The 26,722-nt window shown below is 37.6% G+C and overlaps 1 protein-coding gene across 1 annotated transcript in view; it reads left to right on the top strand.

Moving 5' to 3' along the window:
- CACNA1A (calcium voltage-gated channel subunit alpha1 A) overlaps positions 1-26,722 on the top strand; it is a 361,279-nt gene that overhangs the window by 136,796 nt on the left and 197,761 nt on the right. Inside the window, exon 5 of the mRNA XM_087955556.1 lies at positions 1,622-1,761. Coding sequence (XP_087811682.1) covers positions 1,622-1,761 — 140 coding nt within the window. The remainder of the gene's footprint in view (positions 1-1,621; positions 1,762-26,722) is intronic.

Genomic DNA, 26,722 nt, shown 5'->3' with positions numbered 1-26,722 from the left:
AGTCTACATAAGAACTGTCTATGAAATGGAAGTGTACCAATTTTCAAGCAGAAGTTTTAAGGGGATTTTGTTCCACTTTCCAATCATTGTATTGATCTATTGACAAGTATCTACAAGTAGTCCTCAACTCATGGCCCTTTGTTTAACAACTGTCTGAAAACATGTTGGCCTCAATGTGCTTTATGGCCTGTAAAGCACTTTCCGCATTATAAAATGTTGCAGCAGCACCTCTTGTAGTCATGTGATTGCGATCTGAGTGCTTGGTAACCTGTTCACACTTATGATTGGTTGCCAAATGCCCTGCCACTAGTCATGTCAGAATGTCAGTGTGGAAACTGGCAGGGAAGGTTGCAAGCTGCTACATACATGTCTTCTCTGGGGGTTGCCTGAAAGAGCTGCCTGCTGAAGGGAGCTGAATGCCTTCTAAGGATGCAGAAACAGACAAAGTCCTGAAAATTGCAGCTTCATTCTTGCACCATAAAGAAGGAGTTCTCCCTGGTGCATGGAGGGCAGCTGAACTGCTTCCATAGGGTGCATTAATGGAGCACAAACCATGAAGATTACAGCTTCATTCCTGCCCTGCCCACAGAAAGAGTACTGTGCATGGAGGAGAAAAGCTGAAATCCTTCAGCAGGCAACTCTTTCAGAGGGGACCAAAATCCAAGCAAAGTAAGGTGTGTGGGGTGACTCAGGTGGATGAGGGAGGCCCTGAGCAGGTTGCATGTATGTGTCGCTTTGCACAGGAGCTGAAAATCGTAATTGGATTTCAGCAAGGAGGGTTTTCAACTCCTGAACAGAGAGGCAGCATAGTAAGAAAAGGAGCACTTGGTGCTTCAGGGAGAAGGAAGCGTGGTGCAGGCTACACACAAGTGTCTCTCCACTCTGAAAAACCTTGCTTGGAGTTCAACAGGATTTTTAGCTCCTAAGAGGCCTCTCAAGGTCTCCCCCACTCCGTGGGACACCGTGAATGGAGGGATTGCGATTGTTCAGCAAAACAGTCACATGAGTGTCTCACTTAACAATTGGTTTGCTTTATGACTAAGATTCCAGTCCTAATTGTGGTCGTAACTCGAGGACTGCTTGTAGTGAGTGAGGAAATACATATATGATCATGCAACATGATTATTTTTCTCCCAATGGTCTTTTAGTCCCCAGTATGGTAAATGGTGTCAATCTTTTATAAACATAATTTGCAATAGAAGCCGACATTAGTGCAATTAATTGATTTTAAAGGATTTGCAAGATGGTCTACCCATGTTTGCAAAGTAGGATGAAAATGTTTAGAATATATTCATGCCCAGCTAGGTGTAATCAGAAGGTAAGGTCCTGGTGAGCCATCCTCACTATGTGGTTTCCTTAGTAATTCTATGCCAGTCATATTACGAGTTGGTCCCAAAAATTAATTCTCTAGTACCCTTTAGATATTTTGGACTCTTCATCCCCTTTACAATAAGGAATGGCAGGGGTGTCCACAGGTTGTAGGGAAAAAATGCTATACAACTATCAGATATATATACCTGTTTTTGGCTTAATGAAAATAATACAGGATTAGAATTGGTCTTTGAAGAAAATATGGAATAAAATGTAATCACTAATAATATTTTTACATAATCTTTTCTAGGATGACACTGAACCATACTTCATTGGAATATTTTGTTTTGAGGCTGGAATTAAAATTATTGCCTTAGGATTTGCTTTCCACAAGGGATCCTACCTAAGGAATGGGTGGAATGTGATGGATTTTGTGGTGGTTCTCACGGGGTGAGTAGCTGATTTCTTAATTGCCATATGTTCTTAATATTTGCCTGCTAGTTCTCATTAATAGTCACTGACCAATGACTAGACCAGGAAGAAGATCTGAAAACCTTTGGCTCTGTTGCAGCAGAAGAGGAATAACTAGTCTGAAAAGCAGAGATTACTTGACCTTAATCTTCTGATTTGAATTTATATAATATATAAAACATGGATTTTTTAATGTATTAATGCTGATTACAGGCAGATAATATGATTTCAGTAAGTTTCAGTAAGATGCTTTGGCCAAGTTATTATTTACTACTAGCATCACCACACAAAAACTGAATATATGATTAATATAAAATCATTACATGTATCGTCTTTAACTCAGTAAATTACAATTTAGTCCCAGGGTGCCTTACTATGCCTTGCTGCTTGTGTATCATGCATTTGTAGACTTTGTGGTACAGAATATGTTCTGGAAGTGGGAGATGCATATAGCCAACCAATAATAACCAGTTATAACTCCTATAAATGGTCCTTATAAATAGTCTATGTATTCCTTTTTGGGATATTTGTATTCTGTTTTTCTGTCATGTAATAGAACTTTCTGTTGAATATACAATGAGAGGGAAGTCTGATGTAAGACTTCACTCATTGGTTCATTTTCCAGGCGGGAAAATGAATGGCTGTCAGTGACTGAAGTATTGGATAGGTCCCTGTTTAAAAGGAACTGCCGAGCTGTGCTGCAGCCAGAGTTTTTGTTACTGGAGCTTTAATAAAGAACTATTTCCTTGTTACTGCTGTCCTACATCTTCACTCCGCCCACTTTCAACACTGGCGATGAAGGTGGGATCTGAAGAGAACAAAGGACACAACTGAACTGGTTAGGCATCCTGGTGGCATCATCAGCCATCACAGATAAACAGCCAAACCAAGATGTCCTCACTGCCATCTGGCCCACCGGCTCCATTTAACCCAGCTGCCGAAGACTGGAGCTCATACATGGAGCGGTTCCCTATGTTCCTGGAAGCAAATGACTTTCTGGATTTGACAGAAAATAGGAACCCTCCGTTTTTAAGATGGCTAAAGCCCTATCAGCACCCATTGAATTAGACATTAACATGGACAGCGTTACAGAAAACACTACGAGATCATTACACACCGGTGGCTTAATCATTGATAAAGCGTCATGAATTTTACCGAAGGGACCACAAGGAAGGAGAAATGATTGGTGAATTTGTTGCAAAATTAAGAGAAATTGCAACCAGGTGCGAATTCTTCAACGTGGATGAAGCAATGAGGGATGGGCTCGTGTTGGGCTTGAGAGACTTAGCTCTGCAGAGCTGATTATTAGCTAAGCCAAAAATCACATTTAAAACTGCTTTAGAAGAAGCCACCACCACAGAAGCTTCCCAACAGTCAGTTGTAGCTATGAAAAAAGTAAACAGTGCAACTACATCAAAGGAAGCGACTACAGTACACCAAGAGAGCACAGAACTGGGAGGATCCTCCGAAAAAGACAACAAAATACATCGCATCCAATCTGATAGAATGGTAGGACCCCCAATCAAAGGGAAAAAAAACTATCTGAGACAACCTAATTCCCCTATGCGACCATATGTCTCATAACCGGGAGCCTGCTGGTCCCCATTCATTAAGAACAAACGAGGGGATGACCAAGCCTTTGAAATGGGAGAAACACACCAGACAATTGTTGGACATTCTGATGCTGATTGCTCAAAAAAGATCCATGTATTAGTCTAGATTGAGGGCACTCCATGTGATATGGAGATGGACACAGGATTTATTTATCCATGATGTCCTGGAAAAACAAAAAAAGGCAGTCCTGGAAATAAGCAGATAGCAACTAAAGCCTCAAAAGATACTTTTAAAAGACTACCAAGGAAACTGCATTCCAGTGCTGGGAAGAGGACTTTTCAAAATTGCATTCAAGGATTTTGCGGGTCATCTTAAATTGCTCAGGACGGAGTGGTTTGATGCCCTGGGGCTGGAAGTGACCAGCATCAATATCATCCAAGAAGATGATATCGAGGAGAAACTGCTGCAAGAGTTCCAGGACATCTTCGATGGGAGTCTAGGCAAGTATAAGGGGATCCCTATTTCTTTCAGCCTAGACCCCACTTCTGCCCCTGTCAGAGTGAAGCCACGGAGGATTCCTTTTACTCTCTGACTGAAAATTGATGAGCACTTAGACAAACTAATTGCCTAGAGGATTTTGGAGCCGGTTAACCATGCTAGGTGGGAGACACCTATTGTTACCCCAGTCAAGCCAGATGGCTCAGTACGCATATGCGTCAACTACAAATGTACCATAAATTGGGCATTACAACAAAGTGTCTACCGTGTGCCAATTGTACAGCACCTGTTACATTCCCTGGGAAAAGGAAAAACTTTTGCAAAACTTGATCTAGCCCTGGCATATCAGCAGTTACCAGTAGATGATGTCACTGCAAAAGCACAGACTATTGTATCTCACAGAGGAGCATTTAAGTGCCGCTGGTTGCAATTCAGCGTGAGCGTGGCTCCAGGACCATTCCAGAGTATAATGGAACACCTAGAGGGCATTCCAGGGGTGGTGACTTACTTTGATGATGTCCTCATGTCCGCCAGCAACAAAGAGCAATTAAACTATCGGTTACGAATAGTATTGAGTAGATTTCAGGAAAACGGGCTTAAAGTTAAAAAAGAAAAATGCCACATAGCTGTGCCCGAAATCAAATTTCTGGGATATCTAATTGATGGGATGGGCATACACACTACCAACAGCAAATTAAAAGCTATAAAGGAAGCCCCCACTCCAACAAATAAGACAGAACTTCAGGCATTCCTCCAGTTACTAAACTTTTACAGTATTTTTCTGCCACAGAAACGACTGTTGCTGAACCCTTACACAGACTACTCGATAAAAAGGCAGACTGGAAATGGGACGAAACGAAACAGCTACATTCACTGTCATAAAATAACTTTTAACATTGAATAGCATTCGTATACAATACAATGAGACTTGGCCCCTCATGTTAACCTGGGATGCCTCCCCTTTTGGAGTAGGGGCATCCTTAGCCACCAGATACCAAATGGTAATGAAGCTCCAATTGCATTCTATTCAAAAACATGTTCCAAAGCCAAATAAAACTACAGCCACCTAGAGCAGGAACCGCTGGCTGCAGTGGCAGGAGTCAAGAGATTCCATGAGTACCTTTATGGAAGGGACTTTGAATTAATTACACCAATTCACAGCAAATCAATTAGAAAGTTTCTTAGCAGGACAGGGAATCCGCCATGCCCTCTCAGCACCAGTACACCCATCGAGTAATGGTCAGGCTGAGAGGATGGTGCAATCAACCAAGGAAACACTGGCCAAGATGGGCCCTGGAGATTGGCAGGAAAAAACATAAACTATTGCTAGTTCAACATATCACACCTAACATCACCACACATTAAAGCCCAGCAGAACTTCTAATGGGCCAGAAACTAAGATCCCAACTGGACAGGCTGCACCCAAACTATGGTACAGAGACACCTGTGGACTTGACCAGCAGAGTTTTTGTTACCAGAGCTTTTATAAAGAACTATTTTCTTGTTACTGTTGCCCTGCATCTTCACTCCGCCCACTATTCAACACTTTCCCTCCACTCAGCTCAAATCATTTTGAAAATTTGTAGGACTACTATAGAAAAAGTTATCTTTCTTATAACTGTTGTGAGGCGGTTTTCAAATTTCCTCTCTGCTGTTAAAATCCTGATTTAGTCTTCAATCTTAGAAAAACAGGCAGAAAATTAACTCTGTTCTTTGCTACATGCCAAGCTGATGTTGCTTTGCCTTTTTCATGTGCCAATTTTAATATATAAATTTTTTGCGCATTGTGCTGTTTTTAGCAAAGTAACTTTGAGAATGGTGCATGAACATGGCATTCTAGATCTGTATGTGTAACAGGTACATCGCGTCTGTAATGCAGTGTCTTCTCACTTTGCTAGTTTGCAGCAGGGCTTGTTTTGTGCTGCTTCACAGCCTGCTAGCAATTTCTTGAGAACAAAAAGTCCTTTCTCTGAGACAAAGACGTTAGTTTATTGAGCATTCTTGAGATGAACACCTACTCAGCAGAGATGAGCATACATGTGAAACAACTTGCAATTTATAATGACTTTGTCTTGCTGCTGCTGCCTATTCCTTTCCATCATACTTTGTTTTGGTAATAATGTGTTTTACTTCTGGAGTTTCATCTGGTGGCAGGGGTGATGGTGGTGTCTCAGGGTATGGTCAAAAAAACCTAGAGCAGGGGTGTCAAACTCGATTTCATTGAGGGCTGCATCAGCATTGTGTTTGACTTTGGGGGGCTGGGGTGGGCGTGGCCAGCTCGATGTCACTCGTGTGGGAGCGCCTGTGGTGGCTTGAGTGCTCTGCCAGCAAAGATGGGTTTCTAAGCTCCATTTTTGGCTCTGACAGCCTCCTGCAACCCTCTGCCAGCAAAAACAGAGCTCAGTAGGGCCTTCCCAGCCATCCCTGAGCTTCGTTTTCACTAACAGAAGCACTACCAGCCAGTCCTTCGCTGCTCCCGTGGAGGGCCTATGGGCCAGATCTAAGCACCCCATGGGCCAGATCCAGCCCCCAGGTTTGTCACCCCTAGTCTAAAGGCTGCCATGATGATGTAACACATATTGAAGGTGACCACCCTCTTGTGATTTTTTTTTACCACTATCTCTGAACATTCCTGCCTAGCAGCTTGCTATATATAATTAGTGGTTTGACTGCAGGGATAGGCTAAGTTAAAAAGATATATTCCTAGTTGGATAGGTTGCATTATATTAGAAGAAAAAATGAAAATATTTTCTTTCTTCTGAAACAAAAGTAACACTAAATTTGATCAAGGGAAATCAAGCCCAAATGTCATTTCAGTTGGGAAACTGATAGAATATTTAGTTTTGAGAAAGTTGTACATCATCAATTAAGTCCCTAAATTCTTGAGATAAAAAAATAATAATAATAATACCCTTGAATACAAATGCTGATATAACAAAGGTATGTAATAATGTCATAAGTTCTAATTTTTGGAAGAGATACTTAGGCAAGATTCCTACTATATTCTGCTCTGAGTTTATTGTCTTTCTCCAGATGTTCTTTCTTTCTTCTTCCTGGTCTTTGCAGATTCATAATTTACAGTATACCAGAAAGGTCTCAGAAGCAAGAGTTTCAAAATGTTTTTTTTCCAGATTGAAGAACATGTCATTAAGGAAATCTTGTGAGGACAGCTATTTACTCATTTTTCCAACATATTAATTTGTATATTATTTTGTTAAAGACATGTTCTTGGGTTCTAGAATTACATTTTGAATAATATTTGGGATGTTGTTGTATATTGGACAAATGAGAGTTTAGGAAGGTGCAGTATATGGTCTTTACTGGTTGAAAATTGCAGACTGATATGGTAGATTTCCATAAAGGAAGTTATGACAATATGGCACTTTGTACAACAGAGATAAAATAAATATAATATTTTAGTCTTTTGCATTAAAGATTAAAATCAAACCTTCAAAGGCAGAATGTTTATATTAGTGATTATATAATTGATAGCAGTTTGTTGGTATCTTCATTTATATGAAAATATTTATCTTTTGATTTGTTTGTTTATATATACTAAAGAATAAAATAGACAAATAAATAAATACATATAGAAACCATGATCTCCTTCATGTACCTTCTTGATTAGCATCGAGAAACAGTAGTTTACCACAATGCATTAACAAGATATTAGTAAGGTGATTTAAGATTACAGCTAAACACTGCAGAGGGTGAGCCCTAAGTCTTCATGTTTTGTTTTGTTTTGTTTTGCTGAAAAGGTATTTCAGATGTATGTGTGCTTTTAAGGATCAAAAATGCAGCAGTCCTCTGACCTTTTCCCTTAAATAAACTTCATCCTTATTTGGATGGTTAATACAAAAATATTACTGCCCCATCGCAATGTTCTAGAAGTCTGTCTTTTAGACTTTAGAAATGATCTATGATTTCGTGAACAAAACCAGTTCAAATGCAAGTTAGGATGATCATGTGTTTCAACATTACTTGATGCCACCATTGCCATCTACTTAAAATGCCACTGCCTGCTGCATTCCTCACAGGATACAGCTTCTTAGTATGCCAGGCCATATTTGTTTCTTGATTAGGGAGTCTTCCCTGCATTATTACTTAAAGGAGCTTTCTAGTTTCTAGACGTGTCCTGAATGCCAGGCAGCCTTTCTACACAGCCTGAATGGTGAAAAGAGAAAGAGGCTTCCTCTTAGTTATGCTGAGAAGTAGCTGGACAAGCACACTAGCAAATCTCGGGTTTGATGACAAATTCTAATAACTGGTTATTGGAATACAATTTATTTTCCTCTAGATATCATTAATATGTCAAAATATGATAGTAAATTTAATGTAAAAAATTAAGTCTTCCTTTCCCCTCTCAAAATTAATTATTTTAATTCAATCTTTATAATAACTCAGCAGTTACTCCCACAGATTCCAATCTATGTAAATTATATATTTCTTTTACTCCAATTTTATGTAACTATATTAGTATAAAGAGACTATCCCTTCTTGTTTGTGACACACCTTTATTGCAGCATAAATGCTCATAGACCTGGAAAATGGATTTGATTCAGGGTAAGAATTTGAAACTCAATATTTTAAAAAAATCCAAAAAAATCTAGAACCTTTTACTAACAATTCCAACTGTATTCCATTCATTACTGAATTCATTAAACCAGCCTACCCTCTGTACAGTTAAACCCTGACCAAAGCATAGCAGTCATCTAAATCCAGAGATCTTATAGTCTTTATTAAATAAATGTAAGGTATCAACTACTTCTGTGGGAGTCTGTTGTTCTGTGAAGATCTTCCTTCCAGATTAGGTCAAAGCTGGTCATACATGTGTCGATATTTCATGCCCTTAGTGCAATTTATAAATTGACCTTTTAAGAGAAACCATGTCCCTGAACTCAGAAAATATAAAGCTGAAGATACTAATTAAAAATAAACAACTGTTTATTTTATTCACTGTTCTAAAGCCTGCAGTGTTCTGTCATTCGAGGTCAGAATTATAAGGGCGAAAGGATAAGATATTTATTTTATTTTTTATTTATTTTATTTGTCAAGCGATTGTAAGATAACAGGTATAAGTATAAATATAGTTATGAATACATGAAATGGATACATATAAGAAAAATAAAAAGAAACAATAGGACAGGGTCGGTAGGCACATTGGTGCGCTTATGCATGCCTCCTATAGTTCTATGCTGCATTGGTCAGACCCCATTTGCAATCCTTTGTTCAGGTTTGGTTGTCACAGTACAACAGGGATATTGAAAGAGTGCAGAGAAGGGCAACAAAGATGATGAAAGGTGTGAAGACTAATCCTATGAAGAACAGCTAAAAAACAGGGAATTTTTAGCCTAAAGAAGAGACTTCCAAGGTCCCTTGCAACCTGTGATTTCAGACAACCAAGATAATTACACAAATTTCCAACATATTTTGAGTTCTTTTTATCTTAGATTTTATTTCTATTTCAAACTAATTAAGATAGCCTCTTTTCTATTGAATTGAGAGTATACAGTGGTTGCTTTTGCATCAGTCTTTCTGGATTTTTTATTTTTATTTTTCTTTTATCTTTGATCCTCGCTATTTTATGACATACCTCAGAATAAAATAGGGAATATTTTTATTGAGGAAAGCATTGTTATGTAGAGAAATCTACCAACAGCCGTAGCTTGGGAAGGTCCCTTAACTTTCTTTCCTCTTTTCCCACTTACTTCTTGTCCCGTTTATTTTTGATCCCCCGCCCCCCAGTATTAATATTGTGTAGGAAAGAAAAAACAATCCTTCCAATAAATCTGAAGGTTAAACGCAACTCCCTGTGGCTGCAGGCCTTTCTGCTTCATATTGTAGATTTTCAACCAATATTTATAATTATATATATATATATATTGATCAGGGCAAAGCAATTGATGCAATTTACATAGACTTCTGTAAAGCCTTTGATTCAGTGGTACATGACAAACTACTCCTAAAAGTAAAATCTTATGGTATCTCTGGATATCTGAATAACTGGATAGAAACATTCCTGTCAAACAGGCAACAAATGGTCAAAATTGGGAGCGCCCTATCAAATCCTGTACTTGTCAACAGTGGTATCCCCCAAAGCAGCATTCTAGGATCAACTCTCTTCATACTCTACATAAATGACCTCTGTGATCATATTAAGAGCAATTGCGTTCTTTTCGCTGATGATGTAAAGCTATTCAACACCACCGACAATATTGCTATGCTTCAAAAAGACCTTGACTATGTGTCAGAATGGTCAAACAAATGGGAACTTCAAATCTCAACAAATAAATGCTCTGTCTTACATATTGGCAAAAAAAATCAGAAAATAAAATACAAGCTGAATAGTCAAGACCTTGTTGATGACCCTAACTTTGTCAAGGACCTTGGAGTACTCATCTCTAATGATCTAAGTGCAAGAGCCCACTGTAACTACTTTGCCAAAAAGGCATTAAGAGTTGTTAACCTAATCCTACGTAGCTTTTTCTCTGGTAATATCACATTACTAACTAGAGCATGCAAAACATTTGCTAGACCAATACTTGACTACAGCTCATCAGTCTGGAACCTGCATTACATATCTGATATTAACACAATTGAAAAAGTCCAGAAGTATTTCACAAGAAGAGTTCTCCACACCTCTACTCGTAGCAGAATACCTTATGCCACCAGACTTGAAATTTTAGACGTAGACAACCGAGAACTACGCCGCTTTCGGTCCGATCTAAGTATAGTACATAAAATTATCTATTACAATGTCCTACCTGTCAATGAATACTTCAGCTTCAACCATAACAGTACAACAGCACTCAATAGATACAAACTCAAGGTAAACCGCACCAAACTTGATTGCAGGAAATACGACTTCAGCAACAGAGTGGTCAATGTTTGGAATACTCTACCTGACTCTGTGGTTTCTTTCCCAAACCCCAAAAACTTTAACCTTAGACTGTCTACTATTGACCTCACCCCTTTCCTAAGAGGTCTGTAGGGGGCGTGCATAAGCGCACCAACGTGCCTACCGTCCCTGTCCTATTGTTTCTTTTTTTTCTTATTCGTATCCATTTCATGTATTCATAACCATGTTTATACTTATACCTGTTATCTAATAATTGTTTGACTAAATAAATAAATAAAATAAAATAAATAGTTTATGACCCACAATTGAATCACTTGCCAAGTAAATGTTACGGCATTTTTGTATTGTATTCTAGCAACCACAGATTAGAAATAGTAGAGCAGGAAGCAAAAAGAGAAAGACACAGAGATTAAAACAGTGGAGGAAAAATCTGGATTAAATATGAGTCTGAAGGTCATGCCCTAGATGTTTACCTATCTGCTGCTCAAGCTATTCATAGAATATTGAAGTAATATATTATAAATTCTTAAACATTAAATTCTGAAATTTTAACAACCTTTATAATATATTTAGATGATAGCCCTGCACACAGATCATGTTTCAGAATTTAAACCAGTACATCAGGGTTCTACTTGACAAACTATCTGAATCTATTCTAGCTCAATGAATGGAAGACGTAAAGCAATATCAAAAGTGCTTGATAAGAACTGTTGCCCTAAAGATCACAGAGGATTTCTGTGTCTTTGTAGTTGAAAAGAATTATTTGACTTCTGTTTGAGTAAATTATTATTTTAGGATTTGTCACAGGAAGAGGTAAAATGTCAGAGAGAGAAAAAGCATTATTGATAGATTTAGTTTAATTTCTGCTTTGTAAAACAATAAAACAAATTAATTTCATAGTTGAATAAACTGGATGAAAGAGACCTTATATCTACTTGTAGCTCATTATAATAACTATCAATTATTAAGATATGGAGAATTAATACTACCAACAAATGGAGAAGAGAAATTAAATGGAATTAGCTTCAAACATAAGAAATGATCACATGCTAGGGGTGAATGAACCGGTGGAATAAAATATATAGAAAATGCTTACTTTTGAAAGAATGGAAGAAAACAAAGAGAAAAATTAAAAAGCAATAATATAAAAATGCTAATATAAAACATTCTTTCAAAATAGTACAGCAATAATTAATAGAAACAGAATCTCATTATAATTCCATTGTCAAAACCCGATTCAAACAAATTAACTTAGAACTATTGAAAGTTAAAGAGAAGAAAATACTTTAATTCAGATCGCTCATCCCGTATTTCAGGAAAATGTTAATAAAAACCACATTCATTGTTCCCCTTATTCTCACTTGTATGTAACTACTCTCTAAAATAGTGTTCAGCCTACAAAATGCAAGCAGTAAGGAAGCATATGAGTAGCCACTGGTGATCAATAACTTAAAAATGAGGGGTCCTTGGTGTTCTCTGAGCTTGCCTGCAGACGTTTCATTATCCTAAGTAACATCATCAATGCACTGATGATGTTACCTAGTTAGGGTAATGAAACGTCTGCAAGAAAGGAAGAAAGCTTGGAGAGCACCAAGGACCCTTCATTTCAACCATGAGCTACAAATATTCTACTTTATTGGTACTTAAAATGAGATTTCATTCCTTAGGTATGTTCAGTGTTTTGGATAATCAGGGAAGTAAACAGAGGAAATATTTATTAAGCTTGAGCATTTGGGTCTAATACTTGTTCTTTTTCTTATCTTTTATCCCGCCTAGATCAGAACTAGAACTCACAGTCTCCTAGTTTTTAGCCTAGTGCTTTAATTACTAGACAAAAGTGGCTCTGCTTTTTTTATTTTTTATTGCTTCAGTAAATAGGAAAGGAAAAAGAAGAGAACAAAAAAGCAAAAATACACATAGGGAAACCAACTTAGTTTTTAATCATAGCATTAAACTTCGATCACATGGAATAACATCATTGTTTACGTTACTACAAAGGCAGTTCTTGAGCAGAGAATGAGTGCATATTATCAGTCTAAGACTGAAACATTCAGCGTCCCCTTATCTTTCCTTTTAAAAAGCACCTTTTATCTTTCTGCTATATACCATGTCCATTAACTCCTTTGTATAAGAAGAAATTTAAAAGTTTTCAGTACAGATAGATCTCGACTTACAACCATAATTGAGTCAATAATTATCATCATAAATTGTGGCAGTCATTAAATGGGTCACTATGTGCCCATGTCCAATTTTATAACCTTTTTTGCAATAGACGTTAGGCGAATGTTGTGGCCATTAAGTGAACTCATTGTATTCGGGCGGGATGGAGGTTTTGCCAGAAACTGGAAGTAAACACGAGAAACCAACAACAACAAAATATGGTCACATGATTTGTGGGATGCTGCAAATGGCCACAAATGCAAGTTGTTTTCCAAGCGCCCAAAATGTGATTATGTGTCCAATGGTAGTGGTATGGCTGTCAGAACTTTGGAACTGAGTCATAAGTAGTTCTGAAGAAATCTGTTGTAACTTTAAAGGTCACTAAGCAATAATTTGTTAAGCGAGGGCTATCTGTACATAATTTAAGATCAGTTTCTTATATTTATATTACTCTAGAAATATATTAGCAAATTTATGAGCATTAAACAAAAGGATATGATTATTTATTTGTTTGTTTGTTTGTCAAACATGTACAAGGAAAAAAGTATAGGTATGAACATAAACACGAACAAAGGAAATAAATACAGATAAATGGGACAATAAGACAGGGACGGTAGGCATGCTGGTGCACTTATGCACACCCCCTTTAAGGACCTCTTAGGAATGGGGTGAGGTCCATGGTAGACAGTTTGAGGTTGAAGCTGTGAGGGGTTGAGGCTGTAACAATGGAGTTGGGTAGGGCATTCCAGGCGTTGACCACTCTGTTGCTGAAGTTGTATTTTCTGCAATCGAGTTTGGAGCGGTTTGCCTTGAGTCTGTATTGGTTGTTTGCCCGTGTATTTTGTGATTGAAGCTGAAGAAGTCGTTGACAGGCAAGATGTTATAGCAGACAATTTTGTGAACTATGCTTAGATCGGACCGCAGGCAGTGCAGATCTAGATTGTCCAGGCCCAAAATTCTGAGCCTGGAGGCATAGGGACTATTGTGAGTGGAGGAGTTCTTTTCTCTAGAAATACCTCTGAATCCTCTCAATTGTGTTAATGTCCGATATACAGTGCAGGGTCCAGGCGGACATGCAAAATTCGAGAATTGGTCTGGCAAAGGTTTTGTATGCCCTAGTTAACAATTCAGTGAAGAAGCTTCACAAAATAAGGTTAACAACTCTTAAAGCCTTTTTGGCAATGCTGTTACAGTGAGCTCTGGGGCTTAGATCATTTGAAATAAGTACTCCTAGGTCCTTGACAGAGTGAGGGTCGTCTACGAGATCATTTCCACCTAACTTGTATTTGGTGTTCTAATTTTTTTTGCCAATGTGTAGGGCAGAGCATTTGTTAATTGAAATTTGGAGTTTCCTAATTGCGCAACCATTCTGACACATAGTCAAGGTTGCTTTGCAGGGCAGCAGCATTGTCGGTGGTGTTAAATAATTTTACGTCATCGGCAAAGAGGACGCAGCTGCTTTTAGTGTTTTCACATAGGTCATTGATGTAAAGCAGAAAGAGTGTGGGTCATAAGACACTGCCTTGGGGGACATTGCTATTAACTGATGCTGGATTTGATAGGGCCTTCCTTATTTTGACCATTGGCTGCCTGTTTGACAGGAACGTGGCTATCCACTTGTGCAGTGGTCCGGAGATGCCATAAGAACTAAGTTTCAGCAGTAGTTTGTTGTGCACCACTGAATCAAAGGCTTTGCAGAAGTCTATGTAAATTGTGTCTATTGCTTTACCCTGGTCCAGATGTGTGGTCCAAATGTTTCTGCAGTGTAGGGGTTGCAGATTACAGGACAAATTTTTCCTGAAACCAAACGTCTTGTTAGAAAGTAGGTTGTTTATGCTCTGGATGTTCTTTTTTCTTGTTCAGTCAATGCAGATCAAATACTGTAAGTAGGCTGTCTAGATAGGTGTACATGTATATTCCCTGTGACCTGAGTTGCTCTCAGAATACAGAATACAAGTAGTCCTTAACTTACGACCATTCATTTAGTGACTTTGAAGTTACCACAGCACTGAAAAAAATGACATGACTGTTTTTCTTACTTTTGGCTGTTACAGCATCCCAATGGTCACATGATCAAAATTTGTACACTTGGTAACTTATGACTTGCAGTGTTCCCCTCATGTGATCATATTTGTGACCTTCTGACAAGCAAAGTCAATGGGGAAGCCAGATTCACTTAACAACTTGTTATTAACTTAACAGTTGCAGTGATTGATTTAACAACTGTGGCCAGAAAGGTTGTAAAATGGGACAAAACTCAGTTAACAACTGTCTTGCTTAGCAACAGAAATTTTGGGCTCTGTTGTGATCTTAAATTGAGGACTACCTGTACAGAATAAAGTGTTGAAAGAGATCTTGGAGTCATTTAGTCCAATTCCCTGGCTAAGCAGGGTTGGATAGATGTTGCATTACAATTTTTGTGCCTATTTTGACTTGTATTCTGGAAGTTTTCAACCAAATGGTAGAACCTTTAACTGACATTGGGACCCTGATTTTCAATCTCAGGTATTTCCTATGGGATGGGTAGATTAAGATGCATAAATCAATCTTCTGTTAAGCCCAGTGAGGCCAGGATATCATTTTTCTGCATAAATCAATCTTCTGTTAAGCCCAGGGAGGCAAGGATATCATTTTTCTGGAACCGCTTTATGGTTAATCTCAAAGTATTCATGCAGATTTTTAAATATTTCATATGATAATTCATTTGTTTGAGTTCTAGAATGGTTTGTCTTTATTGTGTGTGGAGGTTTTTTTTGTAATAATGAACAACATGGAATATGATCTATAGACATTTTTGCATCATGTAACCTGTTCAGCTTCATTCATGCTCACAAAGTGATTTATGGCCTTTTTGATTGAGTGGTATAGTACCTTGTATGTGTCACACAGCTGTAGTCAGTATTTGGCAGCTGCAACATATTCTGAGTTCTGATTTTTAGGGAAGGAAAGTACTAAAAGGAGGAAGAAGAGATGGTGGTGGTGATAGTGGAGCAGAAGGAGGTTTTCTGGATTGAGGGAGTCTTTGATGAAGCCAGTGCTTATTCCCTTTCCAGATCAAGACAAGGCCAGAACTGGGGGTTGAATTATCCCTTCCAAAAGAGGCAACATCAAATAAGTTCTAAGTTCTGCCTCCAAGGCAAATGAGAAGGAGGTACCCAATGTAGGTACCTTGATTCTATTGTAGGGAAATCCATTATCATCAGTGTTGTCTGGAGGTTGAAAAAATAGTGCCAAGTACTGTTTGTTTAATTTGGATGTATGAGCAACCATAATTTGAATCAGAAAGTGAAGGAAATGTTCAAATATGTAGTGGTAAAGAAGGAAGACAAAAATTGGAGTCAGCAGCCAAACAATGGTTTGGCTTTTATATTCAAAGTAGCTTATTACACTAAGTGTCATAGGAAATGTCCGTAGTTGTATACGTAATTATATTAGTCATTATACTGTGATATTTGAAAATCTGAATGAATTCCTGTTATATTGTTGCCTTCCTTTCTTGAGATATAAAACAAAATATTTGTTCCGTTTCCTCAAACTGTTGCTCACATGTGCCTTCCCTTAGGTACACCCATACAATGCATATACATATTGTAGATGGGATGGTGGGTACACAGACAGGCAGCTGGCAGATTATATCAAAGAGATGAGTTCTGTTGCTAAAGCAACCAACATGAATGAGCATAAGAAAGCAACTGTGGAGACAGTGAATGGGAAATAGCCAGTTGCTATGGAGACCCTGTAAATGGGAAGAGCCCCTCTGGTGTAAGCAAATTCATCAGCAGGCAGCAATGTTTCTCACACTTCAACTGATGGGAAAGTGACTTAGAGTTGAATCACTTAGAGTGAAAGGACTGAGCTCAACAGAGGTATTTCCAAGATGAAGATCCTTGAGTATTTATAGGGACAAGACAACAACCAGAAGTGTGTAACTTGAGAAAAATGACTGCAATATTTGTCAAATGTGCAGACACACTTACAGAATCAGGTGCATATTTTTCCAGTCACCTCCTGAATTGATTCCAACTATTTAAGTCATGTTGTCTCTATTATCCATGAGTGCTGAAAGGTCTCCTTCATCCCTTTTTGATTACTCACTGTAGATATAGTCTCAGGGCTTTAATATTGCTTTTCTCAGTGCCATTTTGGCCTTATTTGCCTTTACTGATCCAGACATCCTTTGCTGATTAGTCTTATTGGCTGTAGTGGTGCCTTGATGTCAGTAAGATTAGAATGGTATGACAATATTATAAGCTCTCAAACAAAAATGCCATGGTTTATTTAATAAAATAAATATGGTATAGGTATGAAAGCAAGGATAGTAAAAAAAAAAATAGCACATACAATTAGAAGGGATGGAAATATTTATAAGGCCACAGGTTTTTTTTTTTATTGCTTTGCTCCATCAAAATTGGAGATGATTCAACTCAACTCTACCCCCACTGTCTGAGTCATTGATTTCTGAGAAAGGAAAGGGGGAGTTGTTATTTTATCCTATGCTCAGCAGCTTCAGCCTTTTCCTCCAGATTTGTCTGCCACTACCTATGGCTATATATTTCCCTTCTTTGTATTTATTTGTCACTTCACAGAGGGTATTTGCATTTCATATGTGCAATTATGGGAATTAAGAGCAAGGGTTTTTTAAACTGAATTGCTGTTGCACAATATGCCATAATGTCTGCTTCTTGTAATTGTTCCCAGTAATTATTGTTTGGGCTGAATTTGGGCATTATTTCAGTTCCTCCTGCAAAAGGAAGGGGGGAAAGCCTCTCTTGTTTTCAATTGGGAGAAAAGTTGCTTGATTCATGTAATTATAATGCAAATACCTTTCCTGTAGAAGAAAAAAAAGAAGCATGAAAATATTCTCCTTTTGTAAAGGTTTGTCTGTAGCAATGTAATTATGGACTATAGCATGCCTACACTAATTGCTGTAGGAATTCTTTGAACAGATACAGGAAACAGTGCAGGCAAGGCATAGCACACTCAGCAGATCATCTATGCATTGCAGTCTCCTGAGCTGGCACTGATCTGTAGTCAACTTAATAGTGCATTTAAGCCTCAAGGTATTTGGTTCTATTTATCTTTCTCGGATCCAGGGCTTATCAGCTTCACTGGCAAGATTTAACAATATTTTTAACAGCTGCTACTGCATATTCCTTATTCTTCAGCCAAGATAATTTACTTTTGTATTGTGTATTTCCGGGAAATGAGATCTAAACTTTTCATAATGCAACCTATTGAAAATCCTCAATAACATTAATTTCTTTTTTGACTACTCCAGCAGAGCTCCATTTCTCCAGTTTGTAGTTTCAATCAATGGATTAGTGTGATGTTTGGAAACTACTTCTGCAATCTTTCTTGCTGGATTGTGCAAATGGAAACTCAGAGGTTATACTAGTTAATGGCAAAAAGAAATAGGACATGATAAACTATTTTTTTTCCTCACTAGGCAAGCTCCATGGAACCTAACCTATGTGACAGTGGATTAAAAAATATTTGGCTTTGCAGTCAATTTAGTCACAAAATAACAGTTAAAATGAGTGGTGGGCACAATGGATCTGAGAGAGATGGGCAGTTAGAAATAGAAAAAATAAATAAGAAAGTAAATAAGTAAATAAAAGCAAGGAGTGGCATGTTTATCTAAAAATATTATCCTAAATTCAAGAAGACAACCTCTTCCCCATAGAAATAGTAAATGGACACACACAAATGCTTAGAAACACAATTCTATGCAATGCCCACTTTGTTGTCTTTTAGTTTAATAGTTCTAATTGAAACCATTCCTAAATAATTCGCTTTTCCAATAATGTATCTATGTGTACATGTGTGGGGATTTACAATATGCATGAATATATAGTGTATCTCCCAGGAGCCACGTTTTGAAAGTAAGAGAAATGGCTGGACAAAAAATACAAGAATGTAATACCTGCTACTAAAATAAGGTATGTATTTATAAAATGAAATGATCCCACATTCTATCACGTACGCATAACATAAGCCATTTTCAGATGTAGAGATAAACGTGCACATTTTTTGTTTGCTTACTAAATTTAATAGAATTATTATATTTATATATTAAATTACTGTTACCTCTTTCTAATAAGAAATGTGGAGATGTGGGACAAAGTGAAAGGATAATTATACAAGTAAGGAAAGAACAAAACAGGATGGAAATGAAATGATGAAAATAAAATAAAAAGTGAAGGCCTGTTTAGACTGTGCAGAAATAATTATTTTCCAGTAGCAGAACAGAACGTAATCTTCAAGCTAATCTTTTCCATCTAGACACTGATTTAAATTTCCAACTCATTTATGTTTTGTTTTGTTTTCACAAGGTTCTTATCAGCTAAATATAAGTGGATACCCACAGTATTTTGGATGGCCAGTGTTCCTTATAGTACCTCTAATGATAACCTTAAGCAAAAGTCTACCCATCCTGTGATTGCTTCAGATGTGGAAAGATCCCTCAGCTCCCCTTTTCTCTGTGGGGCTATTATTTCATCTATGCTGTTTGGGGGTTATGCAACTCATGATCAGTGGATGCACACAACCTCTGGAAGCTTCTGGCGTGATGCTGCCTTTAGTTTTTTCCTTGCTCCCCTTAAAAGATAAAGTGAATTGTTGGATTAAATTCAGCAGGATTTTGTTTTTGCACCTTGCTAGGATTCTCATAGGGAGAAAGATGAGCAGGATATAAATAACAAAACTTGGAAGTTTTTTTTAATGCATTTTTATACAGCTTCGCCTCTTCATGTCAGGAGTAAAACATTAAGTTATACATGGCTTCATCAACTGCACTGCAGCTACTGTTTTTTCTGAGCAATATTTGCAACCCAATTATGCCCCTTTGTGGGAGGAACGTGTATAAACTGTATGTCAGTTTATACTTCTGCTATTTGTTCTGGGATTCTAATTCCAAAAAGCAGATTTCAACAGTAAGCTTTGGGTCACATTGGCCATCACATAAAATGTGTTGAAATATATATCATGTGCCAAACTTCTGTAACCAGAGGAGCTATTTGAAATATAATATACATGAATAAGAAGGGATGCAAACACTTTTAAGTTTCACTACTGTGTGTCCATCCTTTACTTTCAATAAACTTGGCATGACCTGAACTTAATGCAGAAATTGTACTACTCCAAAATCTAATGATTCCGTGGTTGAACACAGTGCATTGAAAAGGTTCTGAGTTTAATCTCTGAGACTTTCAGAGAAGATTGAAAAACTGCCTGAACATAAGAGGGGTTGAGTTGATGAGTGTTGACAGTACTGCATTAAATAGTCCAGTGATCTCAATCTGTGGCTTTCAACTGCACACTATCTGGGAAATTGTTCTGAGATATATGAGGATAAATATTTTCTCTTTGTGTTCACCATATATTCATTCTGAGAAATCTGGTTTATTGGGCCTTATTCACTCAAGTGTTTTATGTCGGAATGCTTCAAGTCTCTTTTCTATTTGGCCTAGTGATGGCTGCAGCACATTCCAGGCTCATATTTACGTGATTGTCCACTCAGAGTCCAGGATCCCTCTCATAGTTATTGCTATTGGGCCAAGAAATATGGCGTTGGGTTGTAAGAACAAGATAAGAAAGGGGATGGATAACTAGGGTTATTGATTTATTATTCTTTATACTATTTTGCCATCATGGTGTATATTATTTATTATTACAATGTACATTTTATTGCTTACTGTAATTATGAACTTGTTACTATGGTCATTGGTCATTTTAATTGTCTTTATGGATGTTCATTATTGTGGATGCTGTTATTACTATTATTACTGTAATTGTAGTTCTGGACCTTGTTGTAAACTGACCTGAGCCTGCCTGTATGATAAGATAGTATGTAAATCCGGTACATATGTTAATAAAATAAAAAGAGGGACTAGGAAATAATGAAAGAATCAAGAATGAATTATGGGTTAGTAATCCTGAATTATGCAATGATTTGTCAGAGAATTATTATTTTAATGTGGTGAAATGGTTCAATATTTCCAATAGGACCCTGAGATGTCATAGCTAGGCATATAAATTCCTTGTAGAGTCAAAAGGAGGAATGGAGAAATTTAAAAGAAACCCACAACAGTGGTAAGGGTAGGAATGGTTCTGCAAGCATGAGAAAAGCCAATCCACTCAGGATAAAAATATCAAAAGCAAATAGAGGAAGACAGTAGCAAAATACTTCTGTATTTGTGCCAAGAAAATTGCAAAGCTATGGATGATATGTTTGGATACGTTTTGGGGTAAATTAGGTTAAAAAGTACTTTTCTAATTGCTGGGGAAAGATGCAGAATTTGCACAAGTAGATCTACAGATGATAATGTGGCCAGGGCAAAGCTTTAGTGCGATCTAATTATTGAGGGTACCACTTTTGAATGAGTTCTCATTTTACAAGTACAGTACATACTTGGAACATTGCATATGTAAAGTATAAACCAAGGAGAACCTAAAACTGTCAAAGAAGAAATAAAATGTATAAATTTAGATGTCTGAGGAATAAGTAAACTTAGATAGAATGGGAAGATAAAGTACTGCATTTTTTGTCAGATATCTGAGTTCCTTTCAGTTGCTGGATGTTCCCCATATTAGCCCTTGAAATAGTGACATGTTTCATTTCCCAAATTCTCTGGGTTGACACTTACAGGCAACATGCCTTTAATTTTATAAGGACAGCATTTCACAATTGAATCGGGGTGAGAAAGTTTAGCAAGGCAACCAAGTGCAAAATGAGAAGAGGTACCACAATAAAGACATAAATTGATAGCACATCTGCCTTGTTCTGTAATTCAGGGATCCCCAACCTTTTCGCGCCGCTGCCCGGTTCCGACATCAGCTGGGCGCGCATGCCCGGTACCGGCGTCAACTGGGCGCCGCCATCTTTTATGATGAAACGGCGCTTCGGTGACGTCACGGAAGCAGTTTCGTCATAAAAGATGGCGGCGCCATGCGTTGGTGAGCTTTTCGGCAGAAATGGCTTTCTACCAAAAAGCTCACCGAGCAGGCGCCGCCATCTTTTTATGACGAAACAGCGCCCGGTGAGCTTTCTACCCGGAAGCGCTTTTACCAAAAAGATGGCGGCGCCCAGCAACCAGCGGCCCGGTAAGGGTTGTTCATGCCTGCACCGGTCCGCGGACCGGCGGTTGGGGACCCTGCTGTAATTGACATGGAGTTCTGATAAATTGTATAGTCTGCCAAAACATTTAAAGACACAGAGGAAAACTAAGTATACTTTTTCTTTCCCCTCCCCCACTCTCTATTCCTAATGTATGTCAGCTCTTCTAGCTTTTCATCTACAATCATGCAATACTGAAACAGCTCCTTCAAATTGTCTGACAGATCCTGACAAATTGGTTCACTTTTTCCATTCATTAGATAGATCTTCCCAAAATTAATCTAGCAATACTCACCTATTGCTAGTCATTAATACTCACCTATTGCTGGTGTTGAAATAAAGTTTTGTTGACCTGTTCTGGTTTTGGAGGTGCTCCCTGGAACCAGTGGTCGATGTCTAAGACAAGACCATGAAACTAAGCAGTCTTTCTTATAAGGGAATATTGGGTTTCCAAGTTTGTAAAACACTTCAGAGATACCACAAGCAAGAATGCAAAACTGTTGAAGATTCTGATTGGGCAGGTTTATTGCAAGGAACAAGGAGTTAGGTTACAGAATTTTGGAATTTTGGCCCACATTTATCAATGACAAGTTACTTGACTCTTTCCATTCATTAGATAGACCTTCCCCAAATTAATCTATTAAGACTAAATTGTTTTGGCCAATATCCCTAACATACATTTGGAATTCTTCTGTATTTTCTTACACTTTGTGGTTACCTTGGTACAGTCTGTGAATCTCCTGGTTAACGGTAGCTCTTCTGACAGAGTTATCAAGGGTAGTTCTAAATATCTTTATAACAATTATGGGGCCATTGTTACCTATGAGAGAAATTGCCCATTTGGCAAGTTTGGTTGGCAGGAGTCCAAGACAAAAAAAAGGCCACATGAGTATTATCTGTAGGGAATTCAGCTGATCTCCCAGTAATGTGCAGCTCATACTGAATGATGAATGACTTGAACTTGTCTTGAACTTCATTGCATTTGCCTAATAATGATCCTAGAAAGTAAAGTGACATGGGCAGAGGAACAGGAACAGCAGAAGGTACAACCTGGCAGACACAGCTAGTTGTACCATTTGACCCATTTGCTATGCCATTTGAGTAACAACATTATTCAAGCTGTTAATCTACTAAACTTGCATCATCACGGCAGTGTCACGTGACGTATCAAGACTTTTCCCCTTTGCTAAACCGGGCGTGGGCGTGGCGAGTACATGATGCATCTGACCCACTGGCCATGAGTTTGACAGCCCTGATCTACATACTAACCAGAGGTGGTATTCAGCAGGTTCTGGCCAGTTCTGGAAAACGTAGCAGAAATTTTGAGTAGTTCAGAGAACGGCAAATACCACCTCTGACTGGAGATTTTACAGTATCCTTCCCTGCCACGCCCACTAAGCCACGCACACAGAACTGGTAGTAAAAAGATTTGAATCCAACCACTGTTACTCACCTATTGCTAGTGTTGAAATAAAGTTTTGTTGACTTGTTCTGGTTTCAGAGGTACTCCCTGGAACAAGTGGTCAATGTCTAAGACAAGAGCATAAAACTAAGCAGTCTCTCTTATAAGGGAATATTGGGTTTCCAAGTTTGTAAAACACTTCAGAGATACCACAAGCAAGAATGCAAAACTGTTGAAAATTCAGATTGGGCAGGTTTATTGCAATGAGCAAGGTTACAGAATTTTGGCCCACACTTATCAATGACAAGTTACTTGACTCTTTCCATTCATTAGATAGACCTTCCCCAAATTAATCTATTAAGACTAAATTGTTTTGGCCAATATCTCTAACATACATTTGAAATTCTGCTGTATATTCTCATACACCGTGCTTCCCTTGGTATAGTCTGTGAATCTTAATGTAATGAGTACATTAAGGCAAGGTTTTGATATTAAGTTAAAACATTTTTTCTTACTGAGTCATGATTTAATGGAGATAATGTCCATTAAATATCACAAAATTGTCATCTATTTTTTTTCCTGCAATATTTTGGAAATGTTTTTATTCCTAAGATCAGAAAATTGCATCACAACTTATTTGAATCCTCATTCTGGGTGACCATCCTTAGACATCCTAGTTTGTTGGTCAGAAGATTTTTTTTAACTGTGACATTCTTCTACAATAATATTTTCCTTCAGCTTAAGTCTAGAAAGGCTCTGTGGATATTCATACCCAAATATAAAAATACTTGGTCCAGTCCTGAAACACACACACACACATACAAAAAGTCTGCAAGTATTAGAAACTTAATTAAAAATTCCCTTGCTAAACTCAGAAAGCCAAATTTCCAGGTAATGATGAAAGAAAATATAGGGAAAAAACAAGAAAAAGATGGGTATGTGTGTGTGTGTGTGTATGCACCAAGAAGAATGTGTAGTCCTTTACTTCCTCCCTTTAAATGGTTCTGTCTTTCAATGTTCAAAGGTTGAAGTATAAAGTAAGTGGTGATACTAATGGTAGTGGGACTGAAGAGTTGATAGGCATACTGGCAGTTTCAAATAATTCACAAGGCATGGGGGGAGGCCCATAATAGGCATGGTGGTTGCAGGAAAGAGAGCCCAGACGGTATGTTTGTGGCAGTGGGAGACAAAGACCAAGAAATAGTATTAGTAAGAGACACAGGGTTACAAACAGGCATAGATAGTTCTGTAAACTAGATTTAAATTTTGCAATACCTTTGAAAGAAATACTACTGTAAAGCAAACAGTATACAGGATTAAATTTTTTCTGCTTATACTTCATCATAACGTCTATGATCAAACCTGTGACAAGGGGAGCAGTTAGAATTCCAGATAAATTCAAGATAGCCAAATTGAACTAGTTGTTTACCCTCAGTTGGAATAAGAGCTTGGGTTTCAGTGCACGAGAATAGTTTGAAAATTATTATTTGGACCTCCAGTTTAGTATTAGTGCTTTTTATTCTTTTTTGACTGTTCTAATTTTATAGAATACAAAGGATAAAGATAAGAAAGAACCATAATTTTCAAGTCAGTCTTGATGGCTATCTGGACAAGATGCTGCAGTGTTCTTGGCAACATTTTCAGGAGTGGTTTTGCTATTGCCATGCTGGGACTGAAAGAAAGTGATTGGCCCAAGTTATCCAGCTGACTTTGTGCTTAATGCACGACTAGAACTCACACTGCCCTATTTTCTAGTCTGGTACCTATTTTCTAACCTGGTACCCCGACATCAAACTGGATGACTGTCATATATTTACTAAGTAACCAAATTGGAGACTTCGAAAACGTGAAACTTGGAAATGTGGAACTTGGAATATCTGAGAGTGAGATTCATTTTAGCTCACATTTTCATTGAATTCTCATAACATACGGATACCTTTCTCTCTCTCTCCCTCTCTCTCCCTCCCTCCCTCTCTCTCTCTCTCTCTCTCACACACACACACACACACGCGCTTAAAAATACTCCTTGCCTTCTTCCCGTCACCCCTATGAAATCCCCTCCACCTGCTAACATGCCGCATCCCCATCCCCTTGTGGGACATCTGTGCTCTTTACCTGGGACTTCCTCTGTTTGCCCTCTGTGGCACCTTTGCAGCAAAGGTATTTGCACATCACATCAAGCCAAATTCAAGGACAAAATACAAACATGAGTGTATTTGTGTCAGAGAGAAAGGGAAGGACATTTAAGGATATATATTATATATTTATAACAATGATTAAGAAAACAGAAATATTAAAATTGGAAAAATAATGTTTTCGCCTTGATGGTTTGGGAAAAGCAAATAACTTGTTCAGTCAGAGAGTTTAAAATGTAGAAAACAAAGCATTTTACTTTGAAAGGAGTGTAGATTAAGCCATAGCAGAATTTTTAAAATATTAGCATGAATGTTGAAAACGTCTCAAATAAGCAAGATAAATATTCAGCAATGAATTTAATTGAATTTGATGGAATTTATGGAAAAGTTACTTATATATTTTACAAACAGCATTTGTAGGAACAATTTGTATGATTTCTCGCAGTTTATTTCTGCTATTCAGGATTAAAACTTTCATTATAATAAACATAGTTTCTAAATATATCACTAGTAATGTGCCCCAAATCCTAAATTTACAATCGGTAAATTTAATATGGTTTTTCATTGAACTGGTTATTAAATATGCTTGTAATATCGTATAATCACTCAAAAATCATTTCTACTGGAGGAATAAAGTAGGATTTTTTTTTAAAGTTTCAATTCTACAACAGATTTGAAGTAGCAGCAATAGATGAATTACTTCATTTAGCTTTTTGGGTTTTTTAATGTAGACTTTTATTCTAATGCAAATGAATAAAAGAAATTTAACACGCATATACTATCTCAGTCTCTTCCGCTCACTTCAGTACTATAAAGTTTTGCCTGATCAAATATTCTGGATTGTGAACCCTTGATGAATTCAGTTCATATACTCATACCACTTTGTACCTCTGTATGTGCAGTGGAAGAGAAAAACATATGTGCTGAATATGAAATACCGTATTTGCGGCGTATAAGACGACTGGGCGTATAAGACGACCCCCAACATTTCCACTCAAAATATAGAGTTTGTTATATACTACGTATAAGACTACCCCCTCTTCCACACACCTTCCACTTTTGCACTTTTTTTTTTTTGACGCACTTTTCTGCTTTGGACAATTTTGAAATGAGCTAATCCAATTTTGAACCAAGAATATGCAAATAGCTATGGAGTTTAGAAATGAGTTTTAAAAATATTTTTCATTGCTTACCATTAAAGCGTAAAATATGTTGTA

Source organism: Notechis scutatus, chromosome 2 (genome assembly GCF_049901735.1).
Source record: "Notechis scutatus isolate UNSWTSFEM ecotype Mainland chromosome 2, rNotScu1.2, whole genome shotgun sequence".
NCBI lineage: Eukaryota > Metazoa > Chordata > Lepidosauria > Squamata > Elapidae > Notechis > Notechis scutatus.
The sequence above is the reverse complement of the archived record's forward strand: the minus strand, read 5'-3'. Positions and strand labels throughout refer to the sequence as shown.